Source organism: Microtus oregoni, unplaced genomic scaffold (genome assembly GCF_018167655.1).
Source record: "Microtus oregoni isolate MIOR12 unplaced genomic scaffold, Mior012 000003F_ref0000135, whole genome shotgun sequence".
NCBI lineage: Eukaryota > Metazoa > Chordata > Mammalia > Rodentia > Cricetidae > Microtus > Microtus oregoni.
Genome location: NW_024543062.1, coordinates 39,776,307 through 39,795,749, shown reverse-complemented (window position 1 = coordinate 39,795,749; position 19,443 = coordinate 39,776,307). Strand labels below are relative to the sequence as shown.

General features: G+C 37.6%; 1 protein-coding gene across 2 annotated transcripts in view; it reads left to right on the top strand.

The window, feature by feature from the left end:
• Serpinb7 (serpin family B member 7) overlaps window positions 1-19,443 on the top strand; it is a 31,192-nt gene that overhangs the window by 8,210 nt on the left and 3,539 nt on the right. For both annotated transcript variants that reach the window (XM_041649309.1, XM_041649308.1), the window contains 2 exons: window positions 16,230-16,347; window positions 19,115-19,257. In XM_041649309.1, coding sequence (XP_041505243.1) covers window positions 16,230-16,347; window positions 19,115-19,257 — 261 coding nt within the window. The remainder of the gene's footprint in view (window positions 1-16,229; window positions 16,348-19,114; window positions 19,258-19,443) is intronic.

Here is a 19,443-nt window from a genome sequence, read left to right as displayed (position 1 = left end):
AATAACCAGGATAGCTAAGGATACAACAACTACATTTTATTCATTATAAGGGAAAAACTCACAAAACAGGAAATGAGAAATCCAAACTCAGCAATGTCCTATGGAAAAAAGCATAGAGAAGGCACACGTGGAGGTGCATACCTTTTATCCTGGGTCCCAGCGAAGCCACTCCTTAACTAAGACCCACCTCTTAAAGATGGTTGGCTAACAAGGTTTTCCATCAATCATTGTTTTTAATCAAAATAGAATTATGTCACTTTCCTCCCTCAATTTATTTCCTTTGGTCCCTCCCAAGTCCCCTACCTCCAGCTATTCTTTTACCTTCCCCATTCTCAAATTGATAGCATTTGATTATTATAGTTATGTACATACAAATATGCATGTATGTTGCTTGTGTGTATATTGCTTCAAGAGTGACCTCTTTGCATTGAACTACCAATAAACAGGATAATCCACGGGAGAGGCTCATTTTCCTTCTCTCAGAAGTCATTAATTACCTATAGTTCTTTGTCAAGGGGTGAGCTCCTACAAAATTTCCCCCTTTCAGGTTCATATTTCCATTAATATTTCTTTTGTCCCAATCTTTTTATGCAGTCATTTCTAAAAGAGACTATTTCACAAAAGACTTCTTGGTATTTTGACTCTTCCAGTCTTTCTACCTTCTCTTTGTAGATGTTCCCTAAGTCATAGATACAGGAGATGTTTCTGTTGGGTCTGGGCTTCCCATGATCTCTTGGTCTCTGTATTACACCCAGCTGTTTTCTGTAATGGTCTTCATTTGCTGTAAAGGAAAGCTTCTTTTGATGAGGGTTGGTGTTTACACTTATCTAGAGTATAAGGATGAGATTTATAATGTAGTCTTGAATTATGCTGATCTAGTAAAGTGGTGGTAATAGATTCTGTTCTAATGTCTCTGAAATCACTAGCCCTGGGAAACTGGCTAGGTTTTCACTACTGGACATGATTTCTCTCCTGTCGAGGGGTTCTTAAGTTTAGTTGGAAAGCTCTTGTTTACCATCAACATGTGAGTGCCACTTATTGCACCTTTATGTATATACTGCCTAGCTGGCCATTAGCTTGGCTCTTGGTTGTTGCAGACTGTTTAATTTTTTTCCTCCCCTTGGTGACTTGCATAGTATTTTCTAGATTAATGAAAGTTAGACTGTAGAGAAGAGGCTTTCCACTCAGATCTAGCTCAAATCAAATCATCTGAGTCCTAAGTGTGTGTGTGTCTTCAGGAATAGCAACCCACCCACAACCCCTGAGAGACAAGCAAGGATTACACCAATAGTTTATCTTATTTTAGAAATCAGGTGGACTACTGTGACCAGATTCACCGTGACCAGTGTGACACAGTGTGACTGTGATTCAAAAGATGGTTGTCATGCCTGGAACTGGGATTTTTGTTAGTCCAGTTTTTGTAGAAAGCACTGCCAGATCAAGGGACTTAACTTGATATATAAGTATATATGTATATATTATACACATTATGTGTAATTCTAGGTAAATATAAAATAATATAATTCCTTGAGGCTTTATCAAGCATCTTTGGTATTATATGTCCTCTCAAACATGCAAAGTAGAGTTAATTATTCTTACTTTTCCTTTTCTTTTTAATAATGTCTATATATATGAGTTTTCCTGGGGATATGCACACATAAGTACAATTGCCCAAAGAGGTCAGAAGAGATCATGGAATCCACTAGAGCTATAGTTACAGGCTTATGGTACATTCAACATGGATGCTAGGAACTGAACTTGGGTTCTCTGGAAGAGCACCTGGAAGTACTCTTAAATTCTGAGCTATTGGTTCAGTCCCCCAGCTGGTGAATCTGAAAATATATTTTTGAACCTAAAAATAATGAATTTAATCATCAGCTCAAAGCTAGTTTATTTCTAACTTTATGTTTATTTATTTATTTATTGAGAAAAAAAAATTTCCGCCTCCTACCAGCCTCCCACTCCTCCCCCCCCACACTTTTCTCCCTCTACCCCCACTCCTCTCCCCCTCCCTCTCAAGTCGGAAGAGCAGTCAGGGTTCCCTGCCCTGTGGAAAGTCCAAAGTCCTCCCCCCCCATCCTGGTCTAGGAAGGTGAACATCCAAACTGGCTAGGCTCCCACAAAGCCAGAACATGAAGTAGGATCAAAACCGAGTGCCATTGTCCTTGACTTCTCAGCAGCCCTCATTGTCCGCCATGTTCAGAGAGTCCGATTTTATCCCCTGCTTTTTCAGTCACAGCCCAGCTGGCCTTGGTGAGCTCCCAATATCAGCCCCACTGTCTCCGTGGGTGGGTGCACCCCTCTTGGTCATGACTTCCTTGCTCTTCTTCTCCCTCCTTCTGTTCCTCATTGGGATTTTGGGAGCTCAGTCCAGTGCTCCAGTGTTAGTTTCTGTCTCTATCTCTATCCATCACCAGATGAAAGTTCTTTATTTATGGCTAGAAACCAATAATGAGTGAGTACATCCCATGTTCATCTTTTTGGGTCTGGGTTACCTCACTCAGGATAGTATTTTCTATTTCCATCCATTTGCATGCAAAATTTGAGAAGTCATTGTATTTTACCGCTGAGTAGTACTCTAATGTGTATATACTCCACACTTTCTTCATCCATTCTTCCATTGAAGGACATCTAGGTTGTTTCCAGGTTCTGGCTATTACAAATAATGCTGCTATGAACATAGTTGAACAAATGCCCTTGTCATATGATCAGGCATCTCTTGGGTATATTCCCAAGAGTGGTATTGCTGGGTCCAGGAGTAGGTTGATCCCGAATTTCCTGAGAAACCGAAACACTGATTTCCAAAGTGGTTGCACAAGTTTGCATTCCCACCAGCAATGGATGAGGGAACCCCTTCCTCCACAACCTCTCCAGCAGAGGCTATCATTGGTGTTTTTGATTTTAGCCAATCTGACAGGTGTAAGATGATATCTCAAAGTTGTTTTGATTTGCATTTCCCTGATCGCTAAGGAGGTTGAGCATGAACTTAAGTGTCTTTTGGCCATTTGAAGTTCTTCTGTTGAGAATTCTCTGTTCAGATCAGTGCCCCATTTTTTAATTGGGTTAATTAGCATTTTAAAGTCTAGTTTCTTGAGTTCTTTATATATTTTGGAGATCAGACCTTTGTCTGTTGCGGGGTTGGTGAAGATCTTCTCCCAGTCAGTGGGTTGCCTTTTTGTCTTAGTGACAGTGTCCTTTGCTTTACAGAAGCTTCTCAGTTTTAGTAGGTCCCATTTATTCAATGTTGCCCTTAATGTCTGTGTTGCTGGGGTTATACCTAGGAAGCGATCTCCTGTGCCCATCTGTTGTAGGGTACCTCCCAATTTCTCTTCTATCAGGTTCAGTGAGCTCGGACTGATATTGAGGTCTTTGATCCATTTGGACTTGAGTTTTGTGCATGGTGATAGATATGGGTCAATTTTCATTCTTCTACAGGTTGACATCCAGTTGTGCCAGCACCATTTGTTGAAGATGCTTTCATTCTTCCATTGTATACTTTTAGCTCCTTTATCGAAAATGAGGTGTTCATAGGTTTGTGGGTTAAAATTCGGGTCTTCTATACGATTCCATTGGTCGAATTCTCTGTTTTTATGCCAATACCAAGCTGTTTTCAATACTGTAGCTCTGTATTAGAGTTTGAAGTCAGGGATGGTAATGCCTCCAGAAGTTCCTTTATTATATAAGACTGTTTTGGCTGTCCTGGGTTTTTTTGTTTTTCCATATAAAGTTGATTATTGTCCTCTCAAGATCTGTGAAGAATTTTGATGGGACCTTGATGGGGATTGCATTGAATCTATAAATTGCCTTTGGTAGAATTGCCATTTTTACTATGTTGATCCTCCGAATCCAAGAAGAGGGGAGGTCCTTCCATTTTCTGGTATCCTCTTCAATTTCTTTCTTCAATGCCTTAAAGTTCTTGTCAAATAGATCTTTCATTTACTTGGTTAGAGTTACCCCAAGATATTTTATGCTATTTGTGGCTATCGTGAAAGGTGATGCTTCTCTGATTTCCCTCTCTGCTTCCATATCCTTTGTGTATAGGAAGGCGACTGATTTTTTGGAGTTGATCTTATATCCTGCCACATTACTAAAGGTGTTTATCAGCTTTAGGAGTTCTTTGGTGGAGTTTTGGGGGTCGCTTATGTACACTATCATATCATCTGCAAATAATGAAAGTTTAACCTCTTCCTTCCAAATTCGATTCCCCTTGATCCCCTTATGTTGTCTTATTGCTATTGCTAGAACTTCAAGCACTATATTGAAGAGGTATGGAGAGAGTGGACAGCCTTGCCATGTTCCTGATTTTAGTGGGATGGCTTTGAGTTTCTCTCCGTTTAGTTTGATGTTAGCTGTCGGTTTGCTGTAAATAGCTTTTATTATATTTAGGTATGACCCTTGTATCCCTAATCTCTCTAAGACTTTTATCATAAAGGGATGTTGAATTTTGTCAAATGCTTTTTCAGCATCTAATGAAATGATCATATGATTTTTTTCTTTCAGTTTATTTATATGATGGATTACATTGATAGATTTTCATATGTTGAACCAGCCCTGCATCTCTGGGATGAAGCCTACTTGATCATAATGGATAATTTTTCTAATGTGTTCTTGGATACGGTTTGCCAGTATATAGTTGAGTATTTTTGCGTCCATGTTCATGAATGAGATTGGTCTGTAATTCTCTTTCTTGGTTGAGTCTTTGTGTGGTTTTGGTATCAGAGTGACTGTAGCTTCATAAAAGGAATTTGGCAATGACTCTTCTGTTTCTATATTGTGAAATACATTAAGGAGTATAGGTATAAGCTCTTCTTGCAAGTTCTGGTAGAATTCCGCATTGAAACCATCTGGTCCTGGGCTTTTTTTGGTAGGGAGGTTTTGATGACAGCTTCTAATTCTTCGCGACTAACAGGTCTATTTAGATTGTTCACCTGGTCCTGGATTAACTTTGGTATATGGTATTTATCTAAAAATGTGTCCATTTTTTTTTTACATTTTCCAGTTTTGTGGCATACAGGCTTTTGTAGTAAGATCTAATGATTCTTTGAATTTCCTCTGTGTCTGTGGTTGTGTCCCCCTTTTCATTTCTGATCTTATTAATTTGCATATTCTCTCTGCCATTTGATTAGTTTGGATAGGAGTTCATCAATTTTGTTGATTTTCTCCAGGAACCAGCTTTTTGTTTCATTGATTCTTTGGATTGTTTTCTGTGTTTCTATTTGTTGATTTCCACCCTCAGTTTGAGTATTTCCAGTCTTCTACTCCTCCTAGGTGAGTCTGCTTCTTTTTTTTCTAGAGCTTTCAGGTGGGCTGTTAAGTCTCCAATGTGTGCTTTCTCTGTTTTCTTTAAGTGGGCACTTAGTGCTATGAACTTTCCTCTCATGACTGCTTTCATAGTGTCCCATAAGTTTGAATAGGTTGTTTCTTTATTTTCATTGAATTCAAGGAAGACTTTGATTTCTTTCTTTATTTCTTCCTTGATCCAGGTGTGGTTCAGAAGTTGACTGTTCAGTTTCCATGAGTTTGTAGGCTTTCTGGGGGTAGCATTGTTGTTGAATTCTAACTTTAATCCATGGTGGTCTGATAAGATGCAGGAGGTTACGAATATTTTTTTGTAACTGTGGAAGTTTGCTTTGTTACCAAGTATGTGGTCAATTTTCGAGAAGGTTCCATGAGCTGCAGAGAAGAAGGTATATTCTTTCCTATTTGGGTGGAATGTTCTATAGATGTCTGTTAAGTCCATTAATTCTCTTATTTCTCTGTTAGGTTTCTGTCTGATTGACCTGTCCATTGGTGAGAGAGGAGTGTTGAAGTCTCCTACTATTAGTGCGTGCCGTTTGATTGCAGCCTTGAGTTTTCGTAATGTTTCTTTTATGTACGTGGGTGCTTTTATATTAGGGGCATAAATATTCAGGAATGAGACTTCATCCTGATGAATTGTTCCTGTTATGAGTATAAAATGTCCCTCTCTATCTTTTCTGAATGATTTAAGTCAACTTTGTTAGAAATTAGTGTGGCCACACCTGCTTGTTTCTTGGGTCCATTTGCTCGATAAGCCTTTTCCCAGCCCTTTACTCTGAGTAGGTGCCTGTCTTTGTGGTTAAGGTGTGTTTCTTGTAAACAGCGGAATGTTGGGTCCTGTTTTTGTATCCAATCTTTTAGCCTGTGCCTTTTAATAGGTGAGTTGAGTCCATTGACATTAAGTGATATTAATGACCAGTGGTTGTTAACTCCGCTCACTTTTTTAGTAGAGTAGAGTTTGTGTGTTTCCTTTCTTTGAGTTGTGCTGGTGAAGGGTCTCTAGATGTTTGAGTTATTGTGGTCATTGTTGGACTCCTTGGTTTGTGATTTTCCTTCAATTACTTTCTGTAAGGCTGGATTTTCTTGGACGCCACTCTGTTGAAATACGGAGCGGCGGGCTGTGTCCCACCACCCAGCTAGCTTTACCCGAAATAATTACACGGAAACTGTATTCTTTTAAACACTGCCTGACCCATTAGTTTGAGTTTCTTATTGGCTAGCTTTTACATATTGATCTAACCCATTTCTATTAATCTGTGTAGCCCACGAGCTGGCTTACCAGCAATGATCTTAACCTGCGTCTGTCTGGAGTGGGAGAATCATGGCGACTCCCTGACTCAGCTTCTTTCTCCCAGCATTCCGTTCTGTTTACTCCGCCTATCTAAGGGTTGGCCTATCAAATGGGTGTAGGCAGTTTCTTTATTAATAAGAAATCACTCCCACATCATTTCCCCTTTTTCTGTTTAAACAAAAAAGAAAGGATTTAACTTTAACATAGTAAAATTACATATAGCAAAACAGTTATCAAACAAGAATTACAGTTACAATATTTATATCTATTTTATCTTTTATCATAACTAAGGAAAACTATAACTATCTATTCATTCTTCAACTCCATCAAAGACTCCAGAAGGATATAATACTACCTAAGTAAACAAGAAATAAGAAAACTCTAGAAATGACAGAGACATCTTGCTGCCTGGACAGTCACCCAAAGTTCTTTTGTATGGTTGGGGCACCCATCTTCAGCCTTCAGGCCCATAGTATCCAGCAGACATTTCCATGAAGCAGGAAATTTTAAAGACAGTTCAGTCACTATCTGCTGTGTCCTGCAGAATGTCTCGCACTCTTTCATGAGTCATGAACCCCAAAAGACCATCTCACCTTTAGGCAAGTTCAGCAGTCCTCTCTCTGCAGGTTCTCTGTGTCCAGTTCATGCATCAGTCCAGGCAAGAGCAGTTTCTTGCCCAAATGGCTATCAAACTCCATAACGAGCCTCTTCAATGCCCATCTTCCTCTTGAAGTAGATTGGTGCTGCCAGGAGCAGAGTGTCTCATTGTCATGAAAAGTCCTAAGTTATTAAAACATTAAATGCCATATTCTGCAGTCTTTGAAAGATATGAAGAATGCCTATCTGAAATATATCTCTATATATCTAGAAAATTTAAGTAACATGACTACAAACTTTATTATCATCGATGATTATCCATTAGCAACCTATATTTCCTATTATACATTACATTTTAAAAATGAACTACACAATCACAACACCTTATTCAAGATCAGAAATACATATACATATAACAAAATTGACTGTAAAATACATACCAATGCAAATTATTCATACCTATATCATTTCCCCCTTTAAATGTAAAAGAACATTTACAAACAATATTTTGGGAACATGGGCGCAGTTTTTTCTCTCCAAACTGCTTCCTGCTGAATAGGGGCGCTGTTAATCAGATCATTTAGGGTGTAACCTGTGTGCCAGGTTTATCTCAGTTGCCAGTTGAGTGAAGTAATTTTTTGAGGGTGTTCACAGGAACTTTTCAGGAGGTCGTGGTCTATCATACCATATCGGGATAGATGCAATCCACAGGGTCTGGTCCTCTGTGAAAACAAAAGAAGACCCTTTCCAAAGCATCATATCCTTAGACCCAAATTCTGAAGTCATACCCTCATGATATCCGTTTTGGTTCCACTTGGCAGCCCATAGAATGAAATGTCTCTCTGTACTTAGCTCCTTCATAGTCAAAAATTTTAAAGAAAGCACAATGTACATAATCCAGACTCTCTGTGAATTTTCCATTTTTACGTGGCTTATTTTTCTTTATTTCTTTTAATCTCTTAACTATCTGTACTCTGTCTTTTTAAAGACTTTACCTTTTTTTTTAAAACCATTAACTTTATTTTTTATATTCTTTTTCTTCTCTCTCTCAAGTCTATGTGCATTCATCCAACAGTGTGGTCTTTTATGTCTGAATCTGTTTTATTGTGAATCTGTAACATTTTTTTACTATCCAGGAACATTTCTTAAAATGTTAAGCAGTTCTTAAAAACTTAAGTTGCACCATGTACAGGTAATACGGTACCGCCCGTGTCCTGACCAGTTGAAACCTTAAATGCGCTGTTTTTATAATTATGGTAGTTACTGCCTGAGACCAGCACAGTTCAGCATGGCAGAGCTGAGCCAAGCCGCTCCTGCCTCAGAGCCATTTGGTGCCCCTGAGCCACACACAGTTCCAGGCACACAGCAGTCCACATTGCCATCAAGCAAGCCATAGAGCTTTACTCCAAATGCTCCATTCAAAAGCTCTGTCTCCCACAGGAGCCAGACAGAGATTGCAATGGTGGCACAGCCCAGAAAGCCGGCATTTTAAAACAGCCAGTTTTTTCCTGCTGCTGAGTCAGGACAATTTCTTTGCGGCACGCAACCCACAAACAGCAAAAAGCTGTCTTAAATTCTCTCTCTCTCCTTTTTAAGCCCTCTCAGGTTTTACGTGGAGTTCATTAGCACGTTGGGTGCCACTCTGTTGAAATAAGGAGCGGCGGGCTGTGTCCCGCCACCCGGCTAGCTTTACCCGAAATAATTACACCGAAACTGTATTCTTTTAAACACTGCCTGACCCATTAGTTTCAGTTTCTTATTGGCTAGCTTTTACATATTGATCTAACCCATTTCTATTAATCTGTGTAGCCCACGAGCTGGCTTACCAGGAATGATCTTAACCTGTGTCTGTCTGGAGTGGGAGAATCATGGCGACTCCCTGACTCAGCTTCTTTCTCCCAGCATTCCATTCTGTTTACTCCGCCTACCTAAGGGTTGGCCTATCAAATGGGTCTAGGCAGTTTCTTTATTAATAAGAAATCACTCCCACATCAGGATTTGTGGCTACGTATTGTTTAAATTTGTTTTTATCCTGGAAGATTTTGTTTTCTCCATTTATAGTGAATGAAAGCATGGCTGGGTATAGTAGTCTGGGCTTGCATCCATGGTCTCTTAGTTTCTGATGTACATCTATCCAGGACCTTCTGGCTTTCATGGTTTCCATAGAGAAGTCAGGTGTAAGTCTGATAGGTTTACCCTTATAAGTAACTTGACCCTTTTCCTTTGCAGCTCTTAATATTTTTTCTTTATTCTGTATGTTTTGTGTTTTGATTATTATATGGCGAGGAGATTTTTTTTTTTTGGTCCAGTCTATTCGGTGTTCTGTATGCTTCTTGAACCTTCAAAGGAATATCTTTCTTTAGGCTGGGAAAGTTTTCTTCTATAATTTTATTAAATATATTTTCTGGACCATTGAGCTGTACTTCTTCTCCTTCTTCTATCCCAATTATTCTTAGGTTTGGTCTTTTTATTGTGACCCAGATTTCCTGAATGTTTTGTGATGAGAATTTGTTGGTTTTGCTGTTTTCTTTGATCAGTGTGTTTATTTTCTCTATGGTATCTTCAGTGTCTGACATTCTTTCTTCTATCTCTTGTAATCTGTTGGTAGTACTTGTCTCTGTAGTTCCTGTTTGTTTACCCAGATTTTCCATCTCCATCCTTCCCTCGGTTTGTGTTTTCTTCATTGCTTCCATTTCATTCTTCAAGTCTTGAACCGCTTCCCTAATCTGTTTGATTGCTTTTTCTTGTTTCTTTTGGTTTTCTTGCATGTCTTTGAGTGACTTATTCATTTCCCCTACCTTTCTGTTTGTAATCTCTAATTGTTTATGGCAGTTTTTCACCTCCTGTTTAAGGTCCTCTATTATTTTCATATAGTTCACTTTTGAGTCGATTTCTTCTAATTCTTCTGGAGTAGGGTGTACAATTCTTCTTATTTCGGGATCCCTGGATTCTGGTGGTGTCATGTTGCCTTTCAGGTTGTTGGAGGAATTCTTGCATTGGTGCCTTCCCATCTCTTCCTTCAAATGGAGCCAGGAGAGGCCTGGTGTCTTGGTCCAGTCTTTGCTGTGATTGACTCTCTGGGTGTATCTCTTCAGTGTAGAAGCAGGAACCGTTCCCATCCAGATGAACTCCTCAGCACTAAAACATGGACGCCTGGTAGTCCAATGACCCGAGGACAAAAGGGGGAACTTGGGGGGCAGGGTGGGGACGAGTAGAACACAGGACACCCTGCCGCACAGGCTGAAGGTGCATGTGCTCCCTTACTGGGGGTCCTTGAGGCCTGCCCCTTAGGTAGGCTCTCATCGCTCTGGGTGGGTAGCCTTAGTGTAGGAGCAGAAAACTGTTCCTGAGCAAAGGACCTTGCAGAAAATGAAGACTTGGGGGGGGGGGGGGTCGTCTGTAAGAAAGATAGCCCTGCAGAAGGAGCTGGGGGAGGGGGGTTTGTGCTTTCTTCCGGGACAATCTGCCCCTGGATAACACACACTCACCCGTCCAGATGGGATTCCTCAGCAACTCCTAACTTTATGTTTTATTAATATTCTTTTTATTATTTTGATATAGATAAAATATTTATCTGATAATAAATAATAAATTATACATGTGAAGAATATTACATTAAAAAATAAAATCATTACTAAAATTCTTTGCTTTTCTTATTTTTCCTATGTCTTGGGTCAGATTTCTGTAAATGACATTCCACATCCCCCAAATTCTGCTATGATTTAGATATTGTCAGTATTACTGTGGACTGGGACTTTCTTTCCTAGTGTATGCTCTTCCCGTAATTTTCTGTACGGTTTCTCAGCCTTTTCCCCATGCTATGTTAGTAATTTAATCTCCAAACATATTTGAAACTCAAGAACATGAAAACCCATTTCCCTTCTGAAATTTCAATAGTAGGTTGCTGTTTTCTGACTACAGAATCCTAAGTTTCTTATTCTTTTAACAGCTTCATCAATTCTTCAACTCCTGAATCATTCAATCATTTTACTTTTCCCCTTTCTCAAGTGTATTTATTGTCATAATTCACTCCTCTAGGATCCATTCCTTAACCATTTTTAAGCAATGTCATTCTTCTCCAAGCAGCCATGCAAACCAGATCACTGCGGCATATTTCCTCAGTGATTGTGCCAAGACTACTAAATGATAGCTACAGATAGCTTTAAATGTACAGTTGTTAACACACCAATGGCCACTGCATCACACAGTCTTCTGTCTCAGCTAGACCTTCTCTTGTGACCTATTCTGAATAGTTAATATACTTCCTAGAACTTTCTCCTTCTATGCTTTTATAGAAATAGGTGCTTTCTCCTAATTTTTCATCTTTTCTGGTTGCTTTATATTTGTCTTCTTGTATATTATTGTTTTCAGTGATCCTTGAAATTGAAGTTGTTTGAGGATTCTAATTGTATTGTATTTATTTGCAATCTACTATCTTTATATAGAAAGAAGTGATGTACTCATGTAGTTTATTTGTTCCCAACGTAGTCCCTCTTACCTTTGTGATTTTCTATAGATGTGAGATAGGTCATTCTTCCCTTCAGTGCCAAGCTCAGCATTATACAGTGTAAGCCCTCAAATGAGCACAATGCTTTATGCTTCTAAATATTTTCTTCTTTGTTCTCTTATAATGAGCAATACCAGTAGGCATTAGGTCATTTTTTGATGCTGCTTTTTCCCCAACATTCATATTTCATCACTAAATGTGATCTATTTAGTCTTCTTCCTACTTATAATTCTAAATTAAAAAAACATTAGGACAAAACAATGAAACTAAGATGGAACAGGTTGGGAAGAATGTAGGTCTCAGAGGGAGATGAAGGAAGACCAGAGAGGGTAATATGAGTTAAACAGTATTACAATACATTGTGTATATGGGTGAAATTGTAAAAAGAAAATTCAAATTCAAAATAGTTCTAGATAGTAGACCAAGAATAAAGAAAAAAATTAAAATGAAAAATCGAAAATATATTGAAAAAATAATACACCAAAGCTTAAGGGCTACAAAAAAGAAAATTTAAGAAATAGATTCCTAACAGTTAATACATACTTTAAAAAAAAACAAAAATAAATGGGAATCAGATATTACATCAAAATAAATTAGAAAAAGATGTGCATACTAAGCATTTATAGAAGGAAGTAAGCAAGAATAATATAGTCTATAGAAATTAAAGAGATAAAAAAGAACAAATGTAAACAATCGTGAACTGAAGATTAGGGATTTTTTGTACAAGAACACTGTCATGTTACACAAGAGTACTGCTATGTTATACAAGAACACTGCCACATTACACAAGAACATGACCACGTTACACAAGAGCACGGCCACGTTACACAAGAGCACTGCTATGTTACACAAGAATACTGCCACGTTACACAAGAATACTGCCACGTTACACAAGAATACTGCCAGGTTACACAAGAACACGGCCACGTTACACAAGAGCACTGCTATGTTACACAAGAATACTGCCACGTTACACACGAACACTGCCACGTTACACAAGAACACGGCCACGTTACACAAGAGCACTGCTATGTTACACAAGAACACTGCCACATTACACAAGAACACGGCCATGTTACACAAGAGCACTGCTATGTTACACAAGAACACGGCCACATTACACAAGAACATGGCCACGTTACACAAGAACACGGCCACATTACACAAGAGCACTGCTACATTACACAAGAGCACTGCTACATTACACAAAAGCACTGACATACTATTCAAGAACACTGCCATACTTCATAAGAACCCTGATAAAAAAGAAAAGCCCAAGATCCCTTTGGAATATGAACTTTAGATGTCTTTCATAAAATATTAGCAAATAAAATTTAACAGCATATTAAAAGAAACATTCACCATGGCTAAGCAGAATTTATATCTGGGATACAAAGATAATTCAGTACATAGAAATCAATAAGTAGAATATGCCACATGGGAGAAATGAAGGATTAAAACCATATAACCACCTCACTAGGTACAGAAAAAAGTATTAAAAGCTAAATGTGTATAGTAAATTATGTAGAGATAGAATGTACATTACTGTCAAAAGTAAATATACTCAAGGAAAACTGAAAGAGCTTTGTCTGACATCAGTATTAAGACAATGATGACCACTCTCATCACTTAAATTTGACATATTAAATACAGTAATAAAAGAAATAAAAGATATTCAAATCAAGAAGGAAGCTGAACTGTCCAAAAGGATAGTGATTTATCATCTAACATATGTCTATATGTCAATCACTTATCTACCTATTATCTACTTTCTATCTATCTATCTATCTATCTATCTATCTATCTATCTATCTATCTATCTATCTACTTACCTACCTACCTATCATCTATATCATCTATCATCAATCAATCTATGTATAATCTATGTACTGTCTATCAATTGCCTATCTACTATATGTATATATAATATCTATTTATCTATTTGTTATCTAACTGTCTATCTCTAAAGGTCTGATAAAAAAATCTCTTACAACTCCTAAACACATTTAGTAAAATTATAGTTTAGAAAGTTAACTTATCACAAAAGTAATTTAATTGGGTGATTGATTGCAGTTTCAGAGTTTCAATCCATTGCCATCAAGGCATGGAGCAGGTGGTATGCAGGAAGACTTGATGCTGTAGAAAAAAGTGAAATTTCTATATCCAGATCCAAAGGAATCTGGAAGGAATAAAGCTACTCTGCCTACCTTGGAATTCTGAAACCTCAAAGCCCACCCTAGTAATCACACTTCCTTAACAAGGCCATACCTCTAACCCTCCCAAGTAATGTCACCCCCTAAAGACTCAGCTTTCAAATATGTGATCCTCTGGGTGTCATTCTTATTCAAACTACCACAGTCTATTATGAAAAACATTAAAACATTAATCCAAGAAATAGATTGAAAATAAAAGGACACTTATGACCAGAGTTTTAAAAACATTTTTGGATGTCAGAAAATGTAGGAATCCTGTTGTCTCAGGAAAGAATGTGACAGAGGAGTTGGGAAAGACAAGGAGAAAATAGGTGGATGTCTTTCTAATGGGGAAGACAAGGAGAAAATAGGTGGATGTCTTTCTAATGAGTTCTTCAGTCAGGGTTCTCTTGAGGACAGAAACAACAGGCTGCAGAGAAATTTGTGGTGAGGACTTAACTCACTTGACTGTGGAAAAAGAGAAGCCCGAAAATCTACAATTGGCAAGGCAGATGGCCTAGACGTCCTAGGTAAAAAGTTATGACTGTCTAGACCAAAGAAAAAGCCATGTATCAGTTGTAGTTCAAGGTCAAATGGTCATCATCCCAGCTCCAGCAGGCAAGCTGCAGGACGCCCTCATATGTTGAGGTAGAAATCTGTCATCAGTCTGATGCTTCAACTTCATATACCCTCCCAGACATATTCTAAGTAAAATTTGTCATGTTGCTCTATAAAATCAGCTTTCACAGAAAGGGTTAATGATAGGAAGTTTCTCCTGGGAAAGGGAAGGGATGCTTCTGTTTCCAAGACAAAGGAACTAATCTGGAATGTTTTGTTCACAGATGACTATAGCACCATTAGCTCACAGGAACAGCTGTAGAGGAGTTTAGGACTTGGACAAAAAAAAAGATAAATTTATTTGGATCATTAATATTTCCTTTTTTCAAATGCAATACTCTTGAAAAAAGATTTGTATAACATGTTAATTGAACTTAAAGAACAATCCATAAATGCCTAACAGCCTGTAAATCTTACAGGGCTGCCTGGAAGTGGTAGACTACATTAGTGTCTGTGTAGTTTTCCAACTCCTGCCTTTCTTGGTCTTTTTTCCTCCTGATAGCTTATGCTTACTATATTAAAGTCTCGGGATGTGGATGGAGTTTTAAAACTAATCTTTGTAATTAGTATCTGTGAGTGAGTAGGTAGATGGATAGATGAATGGACAGATGAGCAGAGGGAAATAAGCAGTAATTAAAGATTACAATAATCTCATCCTGTAGAGAGACAAGAGATTCCTCATCAATCCTTACCATTAGTACAGAAAAATTTTTAGCATTTACTAAGATAATTACTAGCAAATATATATCAATATAAGTTATAATAAATATTTTCTTACAAATACAAAAACTTTGTTCCAAAAAACTTCTGTATTTGTTATATTTTTAGAATACTGGTAAATTTGATAACTATTTTCTCTTTATTAAAAATAAGTACTTTTGAAGAAACATTAGGTAGAAGTCAGCGTGTTTTGCACTAGGAATGGTAACAAACAAAGCATGCATGGTCTCAGCTTCACAGAGTTTAGTGTATTATGGAGGAATTGGAATATCTCAAATGGAAAGATTATGACATCTGTGATTATGTTTGAAGAGATGGTGTTACTTACAACCATGATTTGTAATTATATATTAAATATATTTATCAAAGTATTCTAATGTCCTCTCTACAAGTGTTCAGATACTATTTTTTTTCTTTAAATAGAAAAATGAAAGTGAAGACATTGTTATAAGTTATAGGAGGGACCTAGGAAAGCTGTCTCTTATGGAGAGACAGTAAGTAATGCTTAGAAAACAAGCGGGATGATTGCTGGCACTAAGGAACATTAGAGTGGAAGAAGCATTGTCCAAAGGTCTGAAATAAGGCAGGCTATGCAGATGATACTCTAAAGGAATTATAAAGACTTTGGGGTGACAAGAGCACACACTGTGAAGAGGAAAATAACTAGAAATTAGGGAAATGAGCTGTAAAACCTTGTCGACTGTGTTCCAAGTTTGGGGCTTTATCTTATGTGTGGTAAGTAGCCTTTAAAGACTTTTAGCTGGAATGCAGATAACGGGGACACTAGAATACTTATGATGAGAAGGTAATGCTAAAGCCAAGGCAGTGAACATTATCATCTCCCAACCCAATCCAGACCATCAAGTTCATTACTAGCCTATTTCTATAACTCTGGTCATACTTTCTCATTTTGGAGGCAGTGAAAATGAAGAGTTAATTAAAAAATTCTTTTCTTTTATACTTGTGGTGGTATTTACAAATATGAAATCTATATTCTTATTTGCAGAATTACATTGCTTGTGCTGAAAAGTTATACAATGCCAAAGTGGAAAGAGTTGACTTTACAAATGATATAGAAGAAACCAGATATAAAATTAATAAATGGATTGAAAATGAGACACATGGCAAGTAAAATACTTTGTTTTCTTCACTATTTGTCAGTTGTATGCAAATATTAAGATATCTCTACTTGAAAGAAGAGAATTTTTAGGCATGTAAGATATAGTCCCTCCTAATCCAAAGTAATGATTGCTGTTATTTAAGACTATTTGCCTGATTGATTTTCATATTTTTTAAAAAGTCTTTATTAAGGTAACATTTGACAAAGGTTGTACCTTCAGAGAATGCCAACTCTTTATGGTACTTTTCACAATGAAAATCTGAATTCTAGACAAAGTTCTCCACTAACACAAAACAAATGGAAATCTGTTAGTCTTTGTGTTGCTAATCAACTGACTTGAAAGCTGGTATTACTCATTTACTTAGTGGTGGGTTCCATTTTGTACTGTGAATATTATTCATGTATTGAGTTTTGCTTTGCCTCAGAACAATGAGCCACGTGGTGCACACTCTGTTTAGCAGCATATGGGTACTCCTTGGAGGAAGAACATGATCTCTCCATTTCCTTTGTTCACTCACCATTATATTATTACTGTGTCTTTGTTCACTACTTATTAAAAGTCTCAAATATAATATTATAGCAGTTATGAATTTAAAGAAATGGCACAGCGTGATTTTGGGATAGCTGAGTCATGTTCTTTACAACAATAGTCAAGTCATTTGATTATTCCCTCCCATCTGCAACACTTACATATTTCTCATCCTTCTTCTTATAAGCAAATATATGCATTCAGCACATAAACTATACCCGTGATTTAAAAAGAGCATCCACAGTACTTCAAATTGTCTCCATTATTCTAGGTATTATTTTCTATTCCTTTGCAGAATGCAATCATCACACTTTATAATGACAAGTTGGATGATTTATCACTGTGTGCTTCCTTGTGCATTAAAAGCCAACTAAAGATTTTTCTATCATATTCAGGATAATCCAAAAGTCTTACAGAGGATCACACTTTCTCATAGCCCGGTTTTGCCTCACACCTTTCCTATCTCAATCTAGTTAACATTCTCTAACAGGGCACATTTCTTTTCATGTATTTTTTCTTTTCCACATTTCTATATTTTTGAACTGTTTCTGCTGTGTGAGCCATCTTTCGGCCACCTAAATTCTCTCAGCTCAAGGAGACAGCCTTATTCAGTGGCAGTTTTTCTTAATCTGTGTTCTTTTAGCACACCATACTTATACATTGCTGTAGCACTGTGTATAAGAGTGGCTTTCTTGGTTGTTTACTCGATTGTGCTATAGTTATGGAGGATCATTTAATATTACCTCCATGTAAGTTGGCTAGCCAGTTAAGTGGTTTAACGTCTGTTGAAATAACAATAATTATTGTGGTTGATGTAAAGTTGGCTTGGGTATCTACATCTAAAGCCATAGTGAATATATGATAATTTCAGGCAATGAATCCTAGAAAGTCAACAGATATTATAGTTAGTATTATGACTTTATAGACAAAGAATTATTTTTATGGGATATGTCCAAAATGACATGCACTACAACTTTCATTGCTACAATTTAAGCATCATGAACAAAGGATATAACTAACAACAATCTCATTAATGTGAATTGGGAGGAATCAACATTTTTAATGGAATGGAATTAAATTCTACTTGAGGTGACACAATTTCAAAGGAGTCTGGTCAGTGCCATGAAAGGATTTTGGGAACTGTCTTCCCAGGTAGGAGTCATGTTGCCATTATTTTTTGTTTCTTCAGTAATATTTACATTTATTTTTATTTTAGTAATATATTTGTCTCTCACACAAGGCTGGGTCTAATTTTGTATTTAAAACTAAGTCTAATAGATAAATTGGTTTATTGGTCTAAGTAAAGTGACCAGTACCTTAATCTTAAGCTCTCCACAAATATTGATCTTATCACTCTCACTAAACAACAGTTGATTGATTAATAATAATAACTGATTATTTCTGGGAAGCACTGAGCTGTTTCCACTCATCATGTGGTGGCAATATCTGGTGTTGTCGGGTTTGAACTGATGAATCACCACTTGCAGTACAAGCTCCCCCTCAGGACTTCGCTGTTGCAGGCCAGTGAGTTCCACATCGGTTGCTAGGGCTTCATTCTGCTGAGAATTATATTTCTGAAGTCTCGTTGTTACATTTGGGGTCACTTGAAAGTTTGTCTGTAGCAGTGTTCAGACAGGAGATCTCCTCAGGCTTCACTTGTCCTGTGAGGTCTTTACCACCTCACAAATCAGATTTGTGTGAGTTTATTATACGTTACAAGGAACTTCTCAAACTGTTTCATCTCATCTGATGTTTGTGTGGCCATACTCTTTCAGTACAGTTATCTGTCGCCCTTTCAGGACATGAGTTTCTGTTTTATTCTGGAAATGTGATTCCCCGGGCTTTATTTGAGTGTCTACTGTAAGGCTTAATTTCTTCATTGCAGGATTTGCCATTTCACAGATGTATGAGGCTGAGTCCATGGCTCTGCAGACTCCACAGTCACATCAATGGTTGCAGCTGACTACCTATTGAGTGACGATATTGATCATCTAATGTCCTTGTGCTTCATTTCCCTCAACAGGAAACGGAAAGAACAGCAGCACGGACTTCATAAAGACTATATGAGGGTTAAATCAAATATTGTCCTTAAAGGGTTTAGAAAATACCAGGCATATTTATTACTAGTATGTTATATAGTAATGATCTAAGAAGAAAGTGATGCCTGTTAATAGTCTGTGAGCACATTTCAAAATTGTTTTAATATAGATGAGCATTGTTTCCTTCAACTTATTTTCAAAAGGAAAAATCAAGAAGGTGTTAGGTGGCAGCAGCCTCAGTTCCTCAGCTGTGATGGTGCTGGTGAATGCTGTTTACTTCAAAGGCAGATGGAAGTCTGCCTTCACCAAGAGCGAGACCCTCAAGTGCCGTTTCAGGTCTCCCACGGTAAGTACTTACCATTAACCATTCCCCCCAGTTATTCCTTTGGGAAAATTGTGCTATTTGCACCAATTTCTTCTGCATTGCCCAATGTGGTAAGATCCCTCTCCTGCATTCTAAAAGTGGCATTATTGTCTTCGGCAAGACTAAATGCTGTTGGACTCCCCACAGATTGAAATGATTAAGTGAGAT